Raw genomic sequence first — 22,930 nt, 5'->3', positions numbered from 1 at the left:
TTTTATCTGTAGTTATTACTGTATTTGTGTACATCTATGTTGCATTATGTATGTTTATTATGAGTTTTTTTTAGTATTGTACGCGCCTTAGCCGCCTCTCACATTTGCAGTCTCACTTACTAGGTGTGCTGGAAGAAATTTCTTTTTAAAAATAATCTTTTTGTAGGTGAACAATAAACNTGGTGCATCTCAGCCTTAGTGTATTTTAATTAAATTTAATACAAATAAGGATGACGAAAATAATCGATAAGTGATCTCACTCGAATATTTCTTATAGTAGGTGTAGGTATACAAGATGTCGAACAAATCGTGTCGTGCTTCATGAGACCTAGCAAACGGCATCAATAATAATGTTTAAGAACGAACTGAATCTATTCAAAAAACCTATATTTCCAGCTTTCATACCAAATACTAATAAATTAATACAGTTACAAACAAACACGAAATCAATGGTTTCTGAGAATTCTGAGTGCCATAATGCCGTCCCCTTTATCTGTTTATTTAGTATTTATTAATTAGTATCTCTTGATGATATTGTAGCAAGTTAAACCTAAAATCATGTTTTCCGTAAATAATTTAAATAAGAATGCAATTTACGAGTTTGTTTTTTGATTATTATATATTACTCAATTAAAAATTTAAATTTAAAAAATTATATGGTAGGTATGGCTGGCGGCATACATCCCAACTAATATTATAAATGCGAAAGTAACTCTGTCTGTCTGTCTGTCTGTCTGTCTGTCTGTCTGTCTGTCTGTCTGTCTGTCTGTCTGTCTGTCTGTCTGTCTGTCTGTTACGCTTTCCCGCTTAAGCCTCGCAACCGATTTTGANGAGGTGAGGTTACTGTTCTTATCCTTTGTCCAGAATAAATTAAAATTAAGTAAACCGCACATCATGTTGTATGGTTGTTTTGTCTCTGAAACCAATCTAAATCTAATAATACAATAACTAGCGTCCTTACTCGTCCATGTAAACGACTAAAGTATAATTTTGTATGTATAAAATGGTCAACCTTCATTCTACAACAAAAATTATCCTCAAGCCTGCTTAACTTTGCAAAGAATAATCTGTAATATTTAAGCTTAACATGGTATTATTATCCAAGCTACATGTTATAAGGAAGAAGTGTCGTTACATAATTATATCGAAACGACAAGCACCTTAGTACAGCTGGTACAGCACACTTCCTTTTGTTACAGTGACTGACTTTAGCGTAAATAAAAGCGTCACTTATTTGTAAATACAGCAAAAAATACGTTTGTCGTTACTTTAAATAGGTACTCGATATATGTATTCGTATTTAACTTGAAATACGAGTACAAATGATTTGACTAAATAACTTATTTATTAACGCACTTTATTTCTAAAACAGTAATATAAATAATTAAAAAAAGCACTTCACAAACAGGAGGTAACAAACCTATCGTTAAATAGTAGATAAGGAAAGAAATATTTTTTATTTATTGGCTTAATATATTATGTATAATAATTTCTACTCCAATAACTCCTTTGTGTTTAATTGTATACAAAACTCCAATTGAGTTCAGTAAATTAATTCAAAATTGTAACAATTAGCCTATTACAATTATGGCTATATTTAATACAATATTCATGATAATTTATAATCACGCTAGTGAATGTGAAATACCTATTGCTTTTAACGAATTGCACAATAAATTGTTACGTTTTAAACACCTATTCGATCTGATAAATAAAATATTGTCATGATGATATTGAAGATCAATATAATGTTGATGTTCTTACACAATAGTGATTGGTTCAACTTTCACGAGTCTGGTCAACTTTCGACCATCAAGTCTTTATTTACGAGCATTTACACAGAATCATATTATATCTATTTTATTTAAATCGAGACATTCTCGTTATGAGATTAAGAGCAAAGTATATTACCAACTTATTATTATTCTGTGATATTACATACATTATCTAACTTTAGCCATTTCATGTCATATTGCCAATCCATAGACCTTGGTTTAGCAAAAGGCTAGCATCGTTTTAGAGAATTTAGTAAATCTGCCTCTTAGACAAAGTTGAATTTAGCAAATTTTGATGTAGTTAAAGTTAAAAATGTTCTCAGCCAGTCCGGCCAGCATTAGCAAAATCCATCATGTCAAGTTTAGCACTTAGTACCCAAGCGGTGGCCGCGGCGCGGGCGCACTCGACGCGGTTGCGTGTCAGTAATTAATGCTACATATTAAAAACATTTGAAAACACGTAAAGGTATACACACACAGTAGTAAGCACGTGTATTTTTAAATATGATTTATTTAATAAATTATTGTTTAATTTTTTAATAAGTAATTATGACCACCGTTGAGATCGTTGATGTCTTTTACAGCGTGCGTGAGAAAATGTTAAACGACAAAATACTCTACCAACTATGTATGTAGGTATATTCATGTATACTACTTATAGCATTAATGTAAAATTATTTGCTCATCATTCCATAAATTGAATTAAATTTGAAAAAATATTGGACTCTTAATCAAGCTATGATCGTTTTAAGTTATTTAGTTTTATTTTGCGTAGTAAACAAATACATATTTGCCTCATATATTACGCCTGATAGAATTAAGAACATTTAGCACACAATCATCTCTAATACAGCAATTAGGTTTAATTGGCTCGCGTTCAGATAGCTTCCGTTGAAACAAGGGCCTTGCCTGCAGTGTGTTTCTTAGAACTGTTCATAATTCAGTTTTATGAAAACATAATTATGTTGTACTTTACATTATAGGTCACATTTGGGGCAGAGACTTTTAAGTTAACCTACCATTAGATAAGCTGTTTAGAATAAAACTATGTCACAGTTAGGGTTTTCCCTTCGTCAATACGCCTCTTTTTTATGCATTACAAGGCAGTTATTTGACAATCGCACCTGATGATGATCTCTCACAGGCTTAAAAGTTTTCAAATAATACCTTCGCATTCGCTCTATGGCAAACCTTTTTATTATTAAGAAAGAACAGTGTGGCCAAGCCTTTATAAGCCTTTGAAGACTAGGCCTACTTACCAACGTCTTGCGACCTCTGGCATGAAACGCACAATTGCATAACTCCATTAGAGAGCATTATAAAAATGGCGAGTTATTATTAACTCAGTGATTATGGCGTATGAGCTATTAGCGTTAATTACTCAGACTTTATGCCTTTTTCAATGGAATACGAGTCCTGTTTGTTTTAGATAATGGCTGTTTATTATAAGTATAATATCGGCATATGAGTAAATCTTTACGCATGTGGTATCCGTGAGCATGCCCTAAGATAAGTGGTTGTTAACGCATCGTATCATGCCCTAAATGTAGTTATCTTATAAGGTAAACTTGTTTTAACCTATTAAACAGTTAAACAAAGCAAGCATTAACCCTTTTAGTACAAGTGCACTATAATTTACTTTTGTTCTCGTGTAGTATCTAGTTCTCGTACTAGAATAAAATTTCATAAAGTCACATTAGGTACACTAAATCGTTCGTCACGTTGGTTATATTTCGAGAATATGTAAAAGTACAGTTTTAGTTTGTTTGTTAAGTTTTTAGTAAATACAAGCTTAAAGCCTTTGGTTAACGTTAATTTTGAGAATGTAGAGTCAGTTAACTATAGAGCTTCGACTGGTTGGGTTTTTATTGGCGGTCAAACTGTAGATCCTGGCTACACAGTCGTTGCAGCGGTGGGAACGAGAGGTAGGAATAGTCCCGTTTTATTAAACGGGACTATTGAGACGAAAAAAAATATTTTCAGTAGCAATATATTTCAGCCACCAACTGGATACATAAACACTGAAGAATTTACTCGCTTAAGTTATCCGCTAACAGATAGAAAGGCCTACCCTTGGACTTTTCCACGATGCCCTGACACCTCGCTCTCACTGAAAACGCCTTGAGCTTATCAGCCGTAGGTTGTCTTAATTAATTAGAATAAGTGTACAGGGAAATATCCTTAATTTTATAACGTTACAAGTTCTACATACCCGAATAAATCTAGAACTCTACTCAAACTAAAGTAAAGCCTTCGACTAACAATAATTGTTATAGGTTCTTACTATAANCTATACGTCGTAGAAACATACCGATTAGATACAAAAATAGCTAATTTTTCAGAGATTCACATTATGTTATAAAGTCAATTTTGATCTAAGTCGAGTTAGATCCCTTTTCACTGGGGGTACAGAATTCTATTATAGATAAAGTTGATAATATACATACATGGTGGTCAAATCAGACGTACATATTTTTTTTAGTTCTGTTTATTTTCTTATGATAATTTTAGTTTTTTTTATTATAACTCAGACACTGCACTATCGGCCACAGTTCCAGGCTGTTTCTTAATGGTCATGTTGTTCCATTTTACGAGAGCGAGAGAAAAACCTATGTAGCTGGAACTATGGCCTACTATACTCTCTCAAAAAACAAACAGCTAGACTATGGCCGTTGGGGCAGAAAAGTTCTCGAGTGGCGACCACGGGCTGGAAGACGTAACGTGGGCAGGCCTCCTACTAGGTGGACCGACGATCTGGTAAAGGTCGCGGGAAGACTAACATGCAGCAAGATATTCTGAAAAAGTTGCTTGGTACCACCCTGTATAGACATATTATTTTGATTGCTTACTAAGTATTTTAGATTCTTTCCACTTTACTGGTTTCATTTAGTATCTGATTATAAATCCAAATAAAACTGGTTATAAAATTACGTCAAAACTGAATAAATTGAGTAATTATTACTAATACGTATTATCTTGAAAAACACAATTTTACAGGAGGCTAGTAAATACAAACTAGACAGCTAAAAATTCCAAAAATATGTGTGAAATCTGATATTTGTTTCACGCTTAAATTACTGAACTGATTAAGATGTTTTGCATGAAGATTGTTTAGCCCAGATAAAAACAAAAGATAATTTCATCATGTATCATGTACGAGCCAGTAGCACGTACCAAATTGCGCGTCAGCATTTTACATTGTTTCATAAGTTCGCGTCACATCAGCATTTTTACTCCACATTTATAATTTCATCAGTTCATGTTCGGTCATCGTTCATACCGTGCGCGTTCTCACTATCATTCTATCATTTAGCATAAGTATCAGTATCAATACAGTTATATCAGTTTATATCAGACTTTCATTCCTCTCTTCTATCAGCAACATATCACTCAAGAGCGTACAAACCGTACATATCATATAAAATCTATCTGGAATTTTGATGCCCAAATGAAGAAATAAAAATAATGTGGAGTCAAATTCGAATTCAAATAGTTTATTCAGTACATAGGCCCATTTTAAGGTACTTATACACGTCCCAAATATAGCTTGCCCTACCACTTCGGGACAACATAATATGGGCTGGTGGTAAGAAGAAACTCAGTCACCTTTTTCAGCCTCTCTTTCAATAAATTACTTATAGTAATTTTTACTTGCTTTGGTGGTTAGGCTTGTTCTAAGACCACCTGACCAGTTACCACCATCTTTCCTAAGTCTGTCTCCATAACAAAAATATTAAAAGAGTATTGGAGCATTTTTTCAATTGAAATTCCAGTTCCTCTGTGGCTGAGAATTCCGGGTGAAGCTCGCTTCCACCTTCGGCCTACACAAGCGCAAATCTCTCTCGCGCTAGTGACTTTCGCGCAAGTGTACCAGCAGCCTCCCTAGACAAATGCACTTTTTGATCGAATCGAAAATCGAATCCAAACTCCATACAAAAAACGGCTTTTAGACCACTTTTCGACTGGTTTGCGATTATAATGTGCATTTTGTCTAGACCACACTGGGCGGCCTACTTCTATGTCTGTAAAGGCTAGTGCTGGGGGAAACTTCTCTACTTCCTTCCTCCAGCACTCCCAGTCTATCTTTTTCTGTCCCCCCAGACTAGAGATGAGACGTATTTACTAGAACAGATCCATACACTAGGTATTTTACAGTACTAGGCGGCACCTATTCCATTTTTTAAAATACTTGATCCACTTAGTATTTTCGTACCGCACTAGTCGCGTCAAGTATGCTAAATTACTATGTACTAGGTGGAACAGGTATTTGGATCGAGTATTAATAAATACTTGGAATAGGTGCACCTAGTATCAAATTTACCTAGTATAACCCATCTCTACCCCAGACCCTCCGTGCGCAGGCATCTCTAACCGCCTCGGAGGGTTGCGTGCCCGGCTCGCAACTCCACTCCAATCCCCTTCCCATAATAAAAACCTCTGAGTGGCCAAAATGAACGAGAAAAAAAAAGACCACCTGGACCTAAATAATAGTGGCTTGTCCATATTAAACTGTAGTATACAGACTAAGTTCCCGCTGCAGCACCGATACTGTACCTTAACCAAACGCTAACTGTGCTGTTGATGTATGATTACGTTAAACTATGTTTAACGTGTAAAGTTTGATGCATCAACGGCGGTTTAGAAAACGAAATTTTGGCACTATTGCAATGATGAACGAATGAATGAAACAATAAAGAATTTGAATTTAGAATTTCAACGTCTGTAGACTTGTATTTTTAAGTTAAAATAAAAATCTAGCCAAGTGCTTACTTTCTTTGTTTGCTCCTATACAGGGTGTCCCAAAAACAATAGATAATCCTGTAACCATCGATAGGCCTCGCCATGGTCTTCCTAACGTCAAATTTTGACGCCAATAAAAATGTCACCGTTTTCGAGATTTTTAAGTTTTTGTNTTTACCGTCATCCGCAGACCAACCCCCCCCCCCTAATTTTGAATGACGTAATATATGGACGGCCCCTAAGTACCCAAGCGGTGGCCGCGGCGCGGGCGCACTCGACGCGGTTGCGTGTCAGTAATTAATGCTACATATTAAAAACATTTTAAAACACGTAAAGGTGTAGTCACACAGCAAAGCACGTGTATTTTTAAATATGATTTATTAAATAAATTATTGTATAATTTTTAATAAGTAATTATGACTACTGTTGAGATCGTTGATGTCTTTTACAGCGTGCGTGCGTGAGAAAATTTTAAACGACAAAATACTCTACCAACTATTTATGTAGGTATATTCATGTATACTACTTGTAGCATTAATGTAATATTATTTGCGTTTAATTATTATTTATATAATTTTGAAAAAATATTGGACTCTTAATCAAGCTATGATCGTTTTAATTTATTTAATTTTATTTTGCGTAGTCTAGTTATACTTATTATACAAATACATATTTGCCTCATATATTACGCCTGATAGATTAGGAACATTTAGCGCACAATCATCTCTAATACAGCAATTAGGTTTAATTGGCTCGCGTTCAGATAGCTTCCGTTGAAACAAGGGCCTTGCCTGCAGTTGTGGTTCTTAGAACTGTTAATAATTCAGTTTTATGAAAACATGTACTTTACATTATAGGTCACATTTGGGGCAGAGACTTTTAAGTTAACCTACCATTAGATAAGCTGTTTAGCATAAAACTATGTCACAGCTAGGGTTTTCCCTTCGTCAATACGCCTCTTTTTTATGCATTAGTGCAGTTATTTGACCACAATCGCACCTGATGATGATCTCTCACAGGCTTAAAAGTTTTCAAATAATACCTTCGCATTCGCTCTATGGCAAACCTTTTTTTTTATTATTAAGAAAGAACAGTGTGGCCAAGCCTTTATAAGCCTTTGAAGACTAGGCCTACTTACCAACGTCTTGCGACCTCTGGCATGAAACGCACAATTGCATAACTCCATTAGAGAGCATTATAAAAATGGCGAGATATTATTAACTCGGTGATTATGGCGTATGAGCTATTAGCGTTAATTACTCAGACTTTATGCCTTTTTCAATGGAATACGAGTCCTGTTTGTTTTAGATAATGGCTGTTTATTATAGTATAGTATCGGCACATGAGTAAATCTTTACGCATGTGGTATCCGTGAGCATGCCCTAAGATAAGTGGTTGTTAACGCATCGTATCGGTAAGCATGCCCTAAATGCAAAGTTATCTTATAAGGTAAACTTGTTTTGACCTATTAAACAGTTAAACAAAGCATTAACCCTTTTAGTACAAGTGCACTATAATTTACTTTTGTTCTCGTGTAGTATCTAGTTCTCGTACTAGAATAAAATTTCATAAAGTCACATTAGGTACACTAAACCGTTCGTCACTAAAGTTGGTTATATTTCGAGAATATCTAAAAGTACAGTTTTAGTTTGTTTGTTAAGTTTTTAGTAAATACATGCTTAAAGCCTTTAACTAAATTAGTAATAGCCTTCGACTAACAATAATTGTTATAGGTTCTTACTATAATGATCAAACAATCAAAGAAGAGCAATCTCATAGCATCATAATCTAAGTTATCACAACAAACATTATGTAACATAAATATTATGATTATGAGCAATTGACTTTAACAGCATATGACTGGTAAGTGGTAGGTTATTATGTATTTAACCACCATTATAACGATGCGTGTAATTATTGATAATATGTTCTAGAACTTCAATTTATACAATTGACCGGCAAAAATGTTGTGATTTACTAGTTATAAGGTAGAAAGTGAGCAATGAGCATAAAGGCGTGACAGTGCAATCATATTTACATGCATCATGCAAAAATATATATTTTGTTTTGTGAAAGGGAATATTAATGTAGGTAATAACTTAGGTTTTCGTTTTTACTTTAATTAGAATAATTAATACTAGCAGGTTAATTAACATATGCATGATGCGTCAGGGACAGAAAAATATACTGATTTCAGCGGACGCCTGTGGAGTATTGTTTTCTATCTACGAGTATAGGAATTTGGCAAAGAGAGCGTTCTTTGGCAAAACAATTTTTTAGAGAGAAGTAGGTCGATGTATAATGTAGATAGTTAAAGAACGGTAAAATTCAATTAAAAATACAATAAACTGAACATCAAAAAATGCAAACGCAAACCGCGAAAGCCAAGAAAAAACCTCAAAATATATCGGAATTCCATGAAATATCTCGATTACATGGCTGTCCTACTACCACCACCATTATTTACCAAGCAAAGTAGCTATGATCCATAAAAAATGTTCTACCAATTAGGCCCACTTAATCCAAAAAACAGGTACAGGTACTTATAAAATTACGAAACAGTTCAAGTTCATCTCAATCACACGGCCGTGTCAAGGTGCTGTGTAATCGACTATGATTTCAGCTGATTATTTTATTATGCATTTACCTAAAAAAGTGACATTCGTTTAATTTCGAACCTACTTAAAAATGTGAAGCCACTGTTCGTATTTTTTTTAAGTTATATGTAGGTAATGGACTTAACGATTTTCAAACTAAGCTACTTACTTAAATTACGAAATTAAAACTAACAGGTAGGTAAAGTTAAAAAGTTCCACTTTATTGCGTTGAAATTTTCCACTTTGTTACGTTAAAATCACACATTTTTAGGCGTGATTTAAAAGCGATCACCTCATATAATAGATTTTAGATCTAAAGAAGATAATAACGTTAAAACGTTTTCAGGCACAAAAAACTTAAAAACCTATAAAAGCTTACATTTACTAAGTAATGCAATAAAACTTGAGAAAAATACAAACACTTGTAAATAGTACTAATCTTTATTACCTATTTACTTAAACGTTTACTTCAAGTGCTACAAGGAAAACGCATAAAGCTATTAAATAATCGCAAAGTTAGCGTTACTTAGTCCTACTAATATTATAAATGCGAAAGATTGGATGTCTGGATGTTTGTTACTTTTCACGCAAAAAGTACTGAACGGATTTTAATGAAACTTTACAGTATTGTTGTTTATAACCCAGAATAACATATAAGTTATAATTTATGACGATCTGTGACAAACTAAATTTCACGCGGGTGAAGCCGCGGGCAAAAGCTAGTTTCTAATAATCCACACCGATGCCTCCGTTTCACAGATAAGCTGTGAATGATACTGATATAATCTGTTACACTCCACAGATTATACAACGCTGTTTATATAATGTAGGCCAATCCGCAAAGAAAACAAACCGATGTTTTTTTCCAACGCGACGTTCTGAATCTACCGTTACTCGACAGGATTATTTGAAGAGATAACACGGTTATGCAAAGAGGGCTTTGTAAAAAGCCAATTAACATTACGAGTATTGTGAATTTTAATTTTGTAGTTTGTTTTATCTTTTTTAAATGAACTCTCTCACGTCCAAAAATCTACACGACTAAGTACGAATAGTTAAAAAAATCTTTAGATTATTCTAAAACAGTTGACAATTGGCAGAATAGTTCGTATCGTGAAAGCAGTAATATAGGTAAACAAAAAATTTATTGTTTTAGTGTATTGTATTCCTTTATAAAGTTTTGTGCGTGATAAATGCGATTTATATGCATGAAAACAATGTTGTTGGTAAATTTTTTATAATAAAATAACAGAAAAATCTCACACGCACTAATCCACTGGAATCCACTCTCATTCAAATTCATTTATTCACAGAAATACAGAAATATTTCTTTTTGACTAAAAGATTCCACTTAACTTTTATTGGTAAAACAAAATTGTCATATCATTTATAACACATCAATGTTTTGTAAGTAATTAGGTACACTACCAAATTCTTCTAGCAACAACTAGTGCACATTATCTTAAAACAAAAAAAAACTTCACGAATGGTTGCAAAACATTAACCAATTAGCAATAACGCCTTGTCAATCACGTGAAGCCCCGTAAACAGCCATCGTGCACGAAAGTTAGCCGACCTTCCGCAAATTCCTCGATAATAATTAATGCAACAATAAATTGTACACTACGGTACAGCGAAATGGCATTGACCGCAGTGTTTACTTTCTAGCCTGCGCGTGCGCTTAGCCTAGAACGTTATGTAACTGACATATTGCTTCGTCAGCACCTATCCAGGATTGAGTCATCACGATTAAGAAGTAACGTAAGTTATACAACATTGCAATGAAATCCTGTTGTTGCAAACGATTCAGTTTGTCCAATGCATAGGCTAGATAGAATGTTAAATAGATTTATCAAAAAACACTTAGGCTGGGTTGCACCATCATGCTTTAACTTTGACAAACGTCAAAAATCTGTCAAACTCCATACAAAAAGCACCGGTTATCGTGATAATTACAGTCAGAGTGAGGTGGTGCAACTCAGCCTTAGTAATAGGTATTCAGTTCAAGTCCTAATTTGACAATAGAATACTTAATGAAAATGTGTTTTTCATAATTACGATAGCTAATTTATATTAATCAAGCTATTTTCAACCGACTTCAAAAAAGGAGGACGTTCTCAATTCTACCCGTATGTTTTTTTTTCTATGTTTGTTACGCGATAACTCCGCCAATTATGAACCGATTTGAACAAATCTTTTTTCGGCGTATAGGTAATACTTCAAGGGTGGTCCCATTTAAATTTAATAATAGAAAAAACAACCCCCAAGGGTGGAAAATTGGGGATGAACTTTTTTATCGTTGGCAAACTTGTTTCGTGTTACAGTAATGTACTTAGCATCGCAGAGTGCATCGCGGTAGTAAACCCCATTGTCTCAGGGTAACCTGCATGCCCAAGTTTGTGGAAAACAAATAACTGTGACCTATGGTTCACCCGATGAAAGTAGCGATCAGTTACGTCATAGCGATGATTACAGCTGTCTACAAACAGCCGTAATTTTTGAGGACTCGTCAACCGATAACAGCAGTTATTAGTAAAGCACATGCGTTATTGTTTCTGTCTAACAAGGCATAAACTTTTATCGTTTAGCTCAGAAAGCGGGAAAATCTAACTTATCTGGAATCTCATTGTATCCTCAGATTGCACTAATTCATTTGTGTACATCACTTGTTAAACTTTTGATCGTATATAATTATTATTTAAAAACCAATTTATGTAAGTAAATAAATATACACACACGGCACGGTTTATAATAAATGCATACAGGACTAGGTATAAATTCCTCATTGATGTATCTGAGTTCAATGCGTTATGTAAATCAGTGTAACCCCCTTTCACCAATGCATCTTAGATTGCGAGTGAGGTAATAAGTAGGCATAGGTATAATAATAATGATCATGTTCCATTATGTCTCCAATCATTTTAAGTGACGTCATAGTGATTTACATACGAGTAGTTAAAGCAGGCGTGTATAGTTATGCGCATAACGACATGGCTGAAACATCACAAAACAATAGAGCGCGTGAAAATAGTTTGAATATTTTTTCCCGTTTTCGCAATAGGTTTCATTGAGGCTCTTCCCCTAAGTATTGGACGGAGCGTGATGGTATTAGGCTAAAGTCTTAATCGATAAGCTATCCAACACATAAAGATTTTTCAAATCGGACTTGTAGTTCCTAAGATTAGTGCATTCAACCAAGGAAATTCTTATTAGTACAGCAGGTAAACTACTGTTAGACAAACCAAACAGTTCTCCTTGATTACATATTAGGGATAAACCTCACTGGATGCCACACAAAACTTTAGACAGAATACAAGCATATTTTTCTGTACAAAATTTACGTTTGAAGCTTTATTTACACCTGTTAAACTGTTAATAAATTAGGTTTGTAGTGAAAGGAACGTCGGTCAAGGAGTTCCACACTGGCTACCGAGCCCAGTGCGGTTATCATGATATAAATGCTTGATAATATAATTGATAGCTTGAGGAAAACTGTTTTCAAGTTACGTGCAGATGAAAATGATTTAGTGATCATTTTGATGATCAAAGGATCATCCTGGATTTATTTGCCTCCAGTGTAGGCGTTATGACGCTGGGTGTTTTTTGGGTCTGGTCATTGGTGCATTTCGAGTTGATATATAACAGGCTGCCCGATTTCTGACCTTCGTTTACATTCTTAAAACGATAAAAAAGTATTAAACCGACCGGTTTTTATAAAGCGGACAGCGAATAAGTAGGCCTATGAATAAAAAGTGTTTCAGTTTCATGAACATTTTTTGGATTCTCTCATCGTATCTGAAAACAAATAACAATACTTAGGTTTTTGAAAAGGTGGGATAGATAATAGACCACAAATAAAATAGCCTCACTGATAGTATTTTTCGACTGGTGCACCCTTTTTTATCCACAAAATTATTGTTAGAGAGACCACAAAAATTGCATGCCACTGATTGCGATTTATGTCGCAATTGCTATCAAAGAAACCTGCCCGTTGACCCCCGTGGCGCGATTTCATAGTTTTTATTCTGAAGAGACGGATATTCACGCTTTTAAATACACAATTGGTCATATAACTTTATCGTTCAGTCTGAATAGAAGCGCTTAAGTACATTTTAGCGCTTCTAGCAATATATTAGAGTTAAACAGGCAATAATATTCTATGTGTATCCCATAACATAATATGTCATGATTTTTATGCTATGTACTTCAAACTCACGTGTATATTTACAGACAACTACTAACTTGTAAATTGTTCGAAGCAAATTAGTGACATGCGAACTGCGGCATTAAAAAAATCAACACGCGACCAGGAAAATGAGAAACATTTTTATAATGATCGTCGTTCACGGATAACACTTTGTTTCCGCAACATTTCCTTTTTAAGCTAAAACCTTTGACAAAAGGCTAAAACATTATTATGTACTTCATATACCGTTGTGAGTGCTCCAGATAACTTAGTTTTTATAACCAGTTGTATCCACATGCGAAAAAACTGTTAAGTTCTTTAGAGATTCCTTCCAAAATGTTTGCGGAGGATATTGGGGCGATTTAGTCCAATATTTGTCTAGAAACTAGTTTAAGTTATCCCTGCGTAAATATTAACGGATTTAAGCAAACTTTTAGATGGAAACTTGCCTTTGTCGGTATGCTGTTCTGATATTTCAATTTATATTGGGTTTGACACAGTCAAACATTGCCTTTTCCTATACGAGTACGTTAAGTCTAACTTCCCCGAAAACTGTTTTAGTAAGAAATGATATTTTAGTCGGTTTGATTAGGCTCTATAAAACTCTTAAACGGTAAATCCAACCCCAGTTGTTACAACTCCGATAGAAGAAGAAAGAAGTACCTTTGTACTCTTGTGAATTGTGACTACAACCAGTAGTTAGAAACCTGAATATTTGGGACGTGTATAAGTTTCTTAGAAAAAGCCTATGTACTTAATAAATTATTTGAATTTGAATAACTAACAAATACCTTCTATTTGTTACAGATGGGCTGCAAACTGACCTTCGTAGATGACGTCCTCAACAGATCGTTCTACAAACTCGGCCTGATAGTCGGCCGACAGCCGGGCTATTTCATCATCGTGCCAGTCCTGCTGACCCTGCTCATGATCACGGGCTACCAAAGAGTGCACTATGAAATGGACCCTGAATACCTGTTCTCGCCAGTCAGTGGGCAGGGCAAGCTGGAAAGGAGGATAGTGGAGGAACACTTCAAAGTCAACTATTCGCACAGATTTAACGTGGGGAGGATTACGAGACCAGGTTGGTATTTTCAATCAATTGAGTATTCAGCAATTCTTTGAAAAAAAGCGAGTCTGCCTTTAGTATAAAATAATGGCAGCAGCTTCTAATTTAGCCTAGTATATTAAATGTATCTTGTATTAGTGGCTTAGCAACAATTAATTCAATTAGATACGTGTTGGTACCGGAAAACGCAGCGTGGGACGTCCACCCACAAGGTGGACCGACGACCTGATAAAGGTAGCAGGAATGCGCTGGATGCAGGCCGCTACCAACCGTGCGATGTGGAAGTCATTGGGGGAGGCCTATGTTCAGCAGTGGACGTCCTGTAGCTGAAATGATGATGATGATGATGAGATACGTGTTAATCGTTAGTTCCTAGTCAATAAAATTTGACATCAATTAATTTTATTTCAAGCATAGATAAAAAATTGGTCGCTTATATTATGGTTATTATTGTTCTTTCAATGACGCAAATCCTTCAAATTTTCATAAAATCATATCCAACTACGGATAGCAGTACCTACCACTTTAATTTATTTTCGTACATTTTTATTAACAATTAAAATTTTAATTATGTTCCGGTTCTGCGTAACTACTTACGCAGAACTTGACTGTACTAAGNTTGTTGACTGCACTAAAATTTTTAAATTTCAAATCGCAGCTACTAGAAGTAGGTAAAATAAGATGCCACAGAGTTTAAATTGATATGCCTGCCTACGGTTTAGGTCAATGTAATGAATAATGTAATAAAACAGCAATAAACAACACAGTGGTCAATCTAAACTTGTAAATTCGCAACCTCTGCTCCCGCGTCTATCAAGTATTATCGCTTGCTGTAACCGTAAAACGTTGTTTGCATATTGATTAGGCTGCGCATCAGCGCATAATTAGTACTACTATAATCTATTGTTAACATAAGGATTAATGCTAACTACGTACTAATTTAATTTTAAGTTTACGCCCGTGGCTTTGTCCGCGTGTAGCGCGCTACTATCCCCTACCTATCTCTACTTTTTTCATGCACGCTTATACCCTTGCCAAAACGTTGCCCGACATCGCAAGATGTTTTTAACTCGGGTTCCGATGATTTAAAATAATTTGGAGTCAATGGATCGCGTCATTTAATCCTTAAGTACCTTTACAATCCTAAATACTACCTTAGTTACTTAGTAGGATAACTGGATAATAAACGTAGCTATGAAGCATCAACTACAAAAACCCAATCCAAGTTCTAAGTAGTAATCTACTAAATATGAATTGTGTGTATAATCAGTAAAATTATAAATCGAAATGTAAGAAAAAGAATATTTTAACATCAACGAACCGTAGCGATAACATCAGTGTTGCACCAATAAGTTAGAGTTTCACAACTTAAGTTCATAATAAGTAAGTGGTTCTATCCAATGCTATTATTTGAAGGCAATCAAGATAAATTAAGGTAGGTATGTTCCTGCTATAATCTAGTTATTGAGAAATGTAGGTATGGTACCTTCACCTTGTGCACTTGGTTTGACTACAAAAAAACAAACACAAGTAATTGCGCAAACAATTTACCTACATATCTTAGCAGTGCAACAAATAGAGTGGGATTATTTTTGACTAGTTGCTTTTTACTAGACTTCTTAATTTTCATGACTTTTCCCATTAATTACGAGTAAACGGGATAATTATTTAGGAAAATTAGTTTTAGTATGTAGTATGACTTCAATTTGCTAAAGTTCTCGTCGCACTATCGAAATTATGTTAATCTTAAGCGCCTCAACTACACGAACCTTTTTTGCTTTTAAGGCCACTTTTTTCATGCACGCTTATACCATTATCTATGCTTATACCCTTGCCAAAACGTTGCCCGACATCGCAAGATGTTTTTAACTCGGATTCCGATGGTTTAAAATAATTTGGATGGATTTGTCAATGGATCGCGTCATTTAATCCATAAGTACCTCCACAATCCTAAATACTACCTAGATACTTAGTAGGATAACTGGATAATAAACGTAGCTATGAAGCATCAACTACAAGACAAACCCAATCCAAGTTCTAAGTAGTAATCTACTAAATATGAATTGAATTCTAAACAATGTGTGTAAAATCAGTAAAATTAATTATTAATCGAAATGTAACAAAAAGAATATTTTAACATCAACGAACCGTAGCGATAACATCAATGTTGCACCAATAAGTTAGTTAGAGTTTCACAACTTAAGTTCATAATAAGTAAGTGGTTCTATCCAATGCTATTATTTGAAGGCAATCAAGATAAATTAAGGTAGGTATGTTCCTGCTATAATCTAGTTATTGAGAAATGTAGGTATGGTACCTTCACCTTGTGCACTCGGTTTGACTACAAAAAAACAAAGACAAGTAATTGCGCAAACAATTCACCTACATATCCTAGCAGTGCAACAAATAGAGTGGGATTATTTTTGACTACTAGTTACTTTTACCAGTCTTCTTAGTTTTCATGACTTTTCCCATTAATAATTATACGGGATAATTATTTAGGAAGATTAGTTTTAAGAAATAATTAGTTTCTAAGACTATTTTTCCATTTAGGGATCTGTTTGCAAATTATTAAAGTATAATTAAAGTGCCAATTTTTATTTTGGCACTTTAATTATACTCCCCCCCCCTCTAAAAATTAAACTGTTGGCTTGAAAAACCTGGAAAAATTCGTGATAATACTACTAACTTTTCATGAACTTTCAAGGAAAACTATGTATAACGGTTAAGATACATCAGTTACTTTAAGAGTAATTGTCAATTGAGTCATGTTTTATAAAATTTCTAAACCAGTAAAAATTCCTTAGAAGAAAATATGAAAAGTGACTTTAGAGCTTGCTTCTGAAATATATTGTGGTAACGACGGACAACTACGGAACCTTACACTGCGCGTGATACGACACGCAATTGGCCAATTTTTTTTACTTTTAAGTAAGCGTTTCTCCCCTGAAACCAAAACCAATGCAACTGCTCACGATCCAAATATTATTTTACAGGGCGATTCGGCCGCGTGATAGTCGTATCAAAAGACAACGACACGAATATGCTTCGAACGGAGATATGGAAAGAGCTGAGGGAGCTGGATGAACTGGTGCAGAACATCACGGTGACCCTGCCTGATGGGGAGACGTTCACCTACCGGGAGGAGTGCGCGCGTTGGGAGGGCCAGTGCTTCGTCAACGATATACTGAACTTGGACAAGATTATTGGAGAGGTAAGCTGGTTTAGATTTCTTGGAATTTTACTCCATTATTGAACTAAACAAAGAATCACAATGATAAAAGGCAGGCATAAGGGGCGAGCCTGTCCTATGTTCTTGATTTGGTCATGAGAGCCTATAGACGGCCGCTAAACAATGCTGTCACTGTGGGTTCGAATCCCACGAGAGGTAATTATACTACGAGTTATAGACTCAATGATATTATGGGGTAAAAATGCATTTCAAGCTTAATAGGTTAGGCCTCCCTACCAATTTTGCTTTCTGTTTAACATAAAAAGTTTGGGTATTGAACAGTTTATACCGGAAACGGACTAAGCATTAAATAAAATGGAATATTAAGTACATTTAAATAACTGAAATTGCCAACTCGATGCTTTACTTACAAGAATCAGGAAAAGTGGTCAATTAACTTGAAATTAGCACTCGCTGTATGTATACCCGTCCAATGAACCTTCGCTAAGTACAGTTACCTTGCAGACAGAACCCCGAACATAAAAGTTCGAAAGCGGTCAAACAACACCGTTGCCTTTATATTGTTAAACTCACAAAACATAAGGCTTCACCATGCATATAAAAGTAAATGCGGCCGTTTGAAAAATTTGCATTTTTTCTGTGTCAGGTAAACCAGTAAACGCACTACATATTTAAGCGGTTAATTCCACTTTCGTTTTCTTTTCACTTTCCTATGAGTGACAGTTGTTTAATAATAGCTGTGGATGTGACCGTTTTGGTGCCGTTTTATTGTTTAGTTCGCTTTCTACTTCCTTGTAATCCTATCAATTCTTTTACCATCTTGAAAACATGAATGTCATTTCCCAGGTTACCTACCTCTCTACATGGATTTGAAAATTAAAGGTCGTTGCTTACCTTACAGGAAACTCGTGTCGTAGTCCATTGCCACGTGGCAAAGCCCCATCTTGACGTATTCCGGTCACATTGTCAACGCCAAGGCGATTATCACCGATCGTCTGATTCACGATTCCTTTTAAACAATAGACAATTATTACTCACAAAGATTAAGTACACTGCCCTAAACCGCAAACCACAATATTTTATTACATTTAACAATAGTTATTTATTTTTGAATGCCACCCTAGATGATTCCGTGTGATTATTATTGATATTGTTTTGTTGAGGAAGTTTACTGGTTTAATTTTTACCTATGTATGCACGAGGCTTTAACTGTTATGTACCTACCTGAACATAATTCTTGAAATGTTTTGATTACTTACCTTTTCATTACTTTAATAAACTCGTACATAATTACATTATTCTTCGCAGCATAACAAAGGAGAGCCTAGTAATTAATTGGTTTTACATTTCCGAGTATTTGATCGATTACTACCTTAATTTCAATGCTCCATTCTAGTTTAATTTAATGCAGAAGTTTTAGATTTTCTCGTCTTGTATGCGTTAATCATTATTCTTAGTTTGTACTTGAACATACAATACCATGCACGATTAGTATCAATCAGTGCAAGTAATTAAAGAAACCTATTAGTAGGTAAAGTACATTGGAATTCCGTTTCCCAACATATCGATTGTACGTGATAATTTAACCAAGTAGGTACTATTCTGCCTTAAAGCATCATAAAGTAACTGCATGATCCTCACGATCCTCTGCGAATCACATAAAATCTGCATTAATTATCCTAGTAAAGAATTTAAGAAGACAATCTCAAAGGCAGCTTATTTTAATTTACTTTATTCTATTCGCAACCACCGACTTTTAGTTGGCCGATAGTTGGGTCGGTCAGTATGGGCGTGTATGAAAGTGCGCACATTACACCGATTTGGTATCGGCCGATTCTTCATACAAATTAAAATCGGGTCCAACTATCGGCCGGCTAAAAGTCGATGGTTTGCGCCTAGGCTAAATGAAAGTAGGACAAGGAAACAAAAAAAATCTGTTACTCACAATTTTAGGAAATAATTAGGCAAATCTGGGCACATCCCAGATTAAATTTAGATCACAATGTTTTGCTAAATGTTTTGTAAACATAGCTAGAAGTAGGTACCTATGTAAAGTTAGTTAATTAGTTACAAACCTTTTTTCCAGGTGGAACGGGGCGAGTTGAACTTAACGTTTCCCATCATGTTCAACCCGGTGACATGGGAGGCTCACGCTTTCCCCGTCTTCTTCGGCGGGTCGAAGGTGGTGGATGACACCATAGTATCAGTGCCTGCGGTACAGCTGGTCTGGTTCGTTCGGACGGATAACCAAATACAACAGCAAAGGTAAACGTCATAGATTTGCAAAAAAATTAAAGTACCTACCCATATAATAATATGCCGAAAATTTAGTTATGGGTATATTATACCAGGTTTAATATACCCATAAATAAATTTTGCGTTGATCAGTGCAGTCATGGACGAAATTAATCAAATCGATTCGGCATATTATTATCAGAATTTAATAGCCAGCATCCTCCAAATTATAATACCTACTAGGTAAGTATTAGATGAATTGGTAATAGCCCCACGCCCCTCTACATGCAATACCAGGAAGCCATGATTGTGGGCACGTTAATCCTTCTAGAGGAAACACATAACTAGAACGACACTAGTTTCTCAAGTTTATTTCCCATTCTGCGCCAGTGACTTTTTACGACTTGTTTAGAATTCCAATACAAGTGCACTTTGTGTAAACAGCCCAACTATAACTTAGATAATGGGCATCGATCTTGACACCGTTCGAGAAATCGTTTCGAATACTAAGCACGGTGTATTGGACAAGAATACGAATAGAAAGGTTGCTATCACAATTGTGGGTCAAGATTTTGTAATGCGCTTCCTGCAAACAATGCGCTGCGAGTGAGCAAACTCTAATTACGCGGGTTGCACATGCATTTCATTTTATTCAGTATTCTGCTTGCTTATAATAATTTATTTTCACAAGTAATACATCTCTGTTATGAGAATCCTTTATAACTCGAGATTCTTTGGATATTTAATAATAATAATAATATGATCAAATGTATCTAGGTACTTACCCAACTTCTTCAAGCTTTAAAATATTATTCACTGATTGTTTAATTTTTACTTACAGGGGTGCAGCGTGGGAGGACGCCTTCCTCGACGCAGTGGGGGTCGCAGAAGACACCGGACGTTTCAAGCACATCTCAGTCGCACGATTCGGCTCCCGGACCCTCGATCATGAATTGGAGAAGAACACGCGAACTGTCATCCCTTTCTTCAGTTCTACTTTCATTCTTATGGGCATATTCTCCATTGTCACCTGCATGATGGCAGATTGGGTACGATCAAAACCGTGGCTAGGACTCTTAGGGAATATATCAGCTGTTATGGCCACTGCAGCTGCTTTTGGTTGTGCTATTTATTTGGGGATCTCGTTCATTGGAATCAACCTTGCTGCTCCTTTTTTGATGATTGGTGAGTAAACTTTTATTCTCATATTTTATGAGGAATCAGCAATAACGAGCCTTTCTCCACATGGCCCCTTTGTTCTTTTTCTGTCTTGTCTTTTTTTTAGCGTGTTTATATCTTGTTTTTCCAGGTATCGGAATAGATGACACTTTCGTAATGCTGGCGGCCTGGCGACGAGCCTCTCCCAAGCTTGGCGTTCCAGAGAGGATGGCAGTCATGTTGTCGGAAGCAGCCGTGTCCATCACCATCACATCAGTCACAGACATGCTATCATTTTTCATCGGCATCTTCTCACCGTTTCCTTCTGTGCAGATCTTCTGCATGTATTCAGGTAATAAATTAAATCGATTTGTTCTCCATCTCTTCCCTTTCATATGACATTGACCAAGATTAGTCAGATAAGATTATTCCAGTTTACGATTTTCATTTAATTTTAAAATGACATTTTAAANTTGTTTTATTTTTCAGGTTTAGCAGTTTGCTTCACGTTTGTGTGGCACCTGACATTCTTCGCCGGTTGCGTAGCCATCTCAGGGTACCGAGAGAAACAGAATCGACACACCATTACCTGGATGAAAGTCCTTCCAGAATCCAGAGCAAGAAAAGGTGAATATAAAACAGTTCAGAGTATTTTTTTTTTAATTATGTCCAAGACTGTAGTGTGTTTAGAGAAAAATACAATCCAGCCGACGATCCAGTCTCGCTAGACTGAACAAGAATTTAAAACGTCATTTACCTCTTCAAGTGTAGGTACTGTTGTAGTTGGAAATGCAAAGGTCAAGAACATGTTGGTGTTTTGGCAATATCTCAATTTTGCTTGGCGGCGAGCATACAAATTACAAACCAACCTAACCTAACGTTATTGAATCAGTAAATGCGGCTTGAGACCTAATACTGGGTTAAATAATTATTGAGGCAACATTTGTACCCCAGTATCACAAAACAATACCGTGCGACCTAACAGCTAAAAGCGATCTAATAGAGAACTTTTCAATTTTACAGAGAAAAAGTCATGGCTGTATAGAGCATTCTGCAGCGGAGGTATCGACCGTGCCGACCCAGACAACCCCATTGACAACCGAGAACACTGCATCATGGCGTTTTTCCGAACCACTATGGCTGATCTACTGAATAATGGGGCTGTAAAGGCACTGGTCATCGTAATTTTCCTCGCGTACTTGGCCGGCGCTGGATATGGAGTCACCAACCTAAACGAGGGTCTGGAGAGAAGGAAGCTTTCTAAAGAGGATTCATACTCTGTGGAGTTCTTCGATAGAGAAGATCTTTACTACAGAGAATTCCCTTACAGGATTCAGGTACATAACCAGATTTCATGTGTTTACGAGTAGGTACCTACAACAATTTGACCCTTTTAACGAAGTATGTGATAAGCCTCGAATCAACTTTTCAGGTGGTCATTAGCGGCNTTAGCGGAAATTATAATTATTCGGATCCAGAAATACAAGATGAAGTAGAAACACTGACGCAGAGGTTAGAAAATACGTCGTACATATCCAACTCGCTGTACACCGAATCATGGCTGCGAACGTTCATCAATTACGTCTCGCGAAATAACGACTACTTGAATGTTACAATCGACAACGAACCTGACTTCATACAAAATCTCAAAGAAGTAAGTATATGAAGTCCTAAATAAAATTAAGTTGATGAAAGAGGAATGTTCCCAAATCCAAACTCTCATTCAACACTGTTATCTTTTACAGATATGGCTCTTCCCCGCAAATCCTTTCTCTCTGGACGTCAAGTTTAACGAAGCTGGTGACCAAATTATCGCATCGAGGTTCCTGATCCAAGCAATCAACATTAGCGGCACCAACCATGAAAAGGAAATGGTCAAAGTCCTTCGAGACGTTGTAGCACAATCGCCCCTGAATGCCTCTGTTTTCCATCCGTACTTCGTATTTTTCGATCAGGTAAATTATTCTTCTTATTTTT

The 22,930-nt window shown here is 35.7% G+C and overlaps 1 protein-coding gene across 1 annotated transcript in view; it reads left to right on the top strand.

The window, feature by feature from the left end:
- The window catches only part of Ptr (patched domain-containing protein), a 58,012-nt gene that overhangs the window by 32,577 nt on the left and 2,505 nt on the right, over nucleotides 1-22,930 (top strand). The window contains exons 2-10 of the mRNA XM_028314992.1: nucleotides 14,106-14,382; nucleotides 17,364-17,581; nucleotides 19,647-19,825; nucleotides 20,637-20,980; nucleotides 21,105-21,305; nucleotides 21,443-21,580; nucleotides 21,977-22,290; nucleotides 22,386-22,607; nucleotides 22,699-22,908. Coding sequence (XP_028170793.1) covers nucleotides 14,106-14,382; nucleotides 17,364-17,581; nucleotides 19,647-19,825; nucleotides 20,637-20,980; nucleotides 21,105-21,305; nucleotides 21,443-21,580; nucleotides 21,977-22,290; nucleotides 22,386-22,607; nucleotides 22,699-22,908 — 2,103 coding nt within the window. The remainder of the gene's footprint in view (nucleotides 1-14,105; nucleotides 14,383-17,363; nucleotides 17,582-19,646; nucleotides 19,826-20,636; nucleotides 20,981-21,104; nucleotides 21,306-21,442; nucleotides 21,581-21,976; nucleotides 22,291-22,385; nucleotides 22,608-22,698; nucleotides 22,909-22,930) is intronic.

This window comes from Ostrinia furnacalis, unplaced genomic scaffold (genome assembly GCF_004193835.3).
Source record: "Ostrinia furnacalis isolate ACB-3 unplaced genomic scaffold, ASM419383v2 OfSCF4936, whole genome shotgun sequence".
NCBI classification, from domain to species: domain Eukaryota; kingdom Metazoa; phylum Arthropoda; class Insecta; order Lepidoptera; family Crambidae; genus Ostrinia; species Ostrinia furnacalis.
The sequence above is the reverse complement of the archived record's forward strand: the minus strand, read 5'-3'. Positions and strand labels throughout refer to the sequence as shown.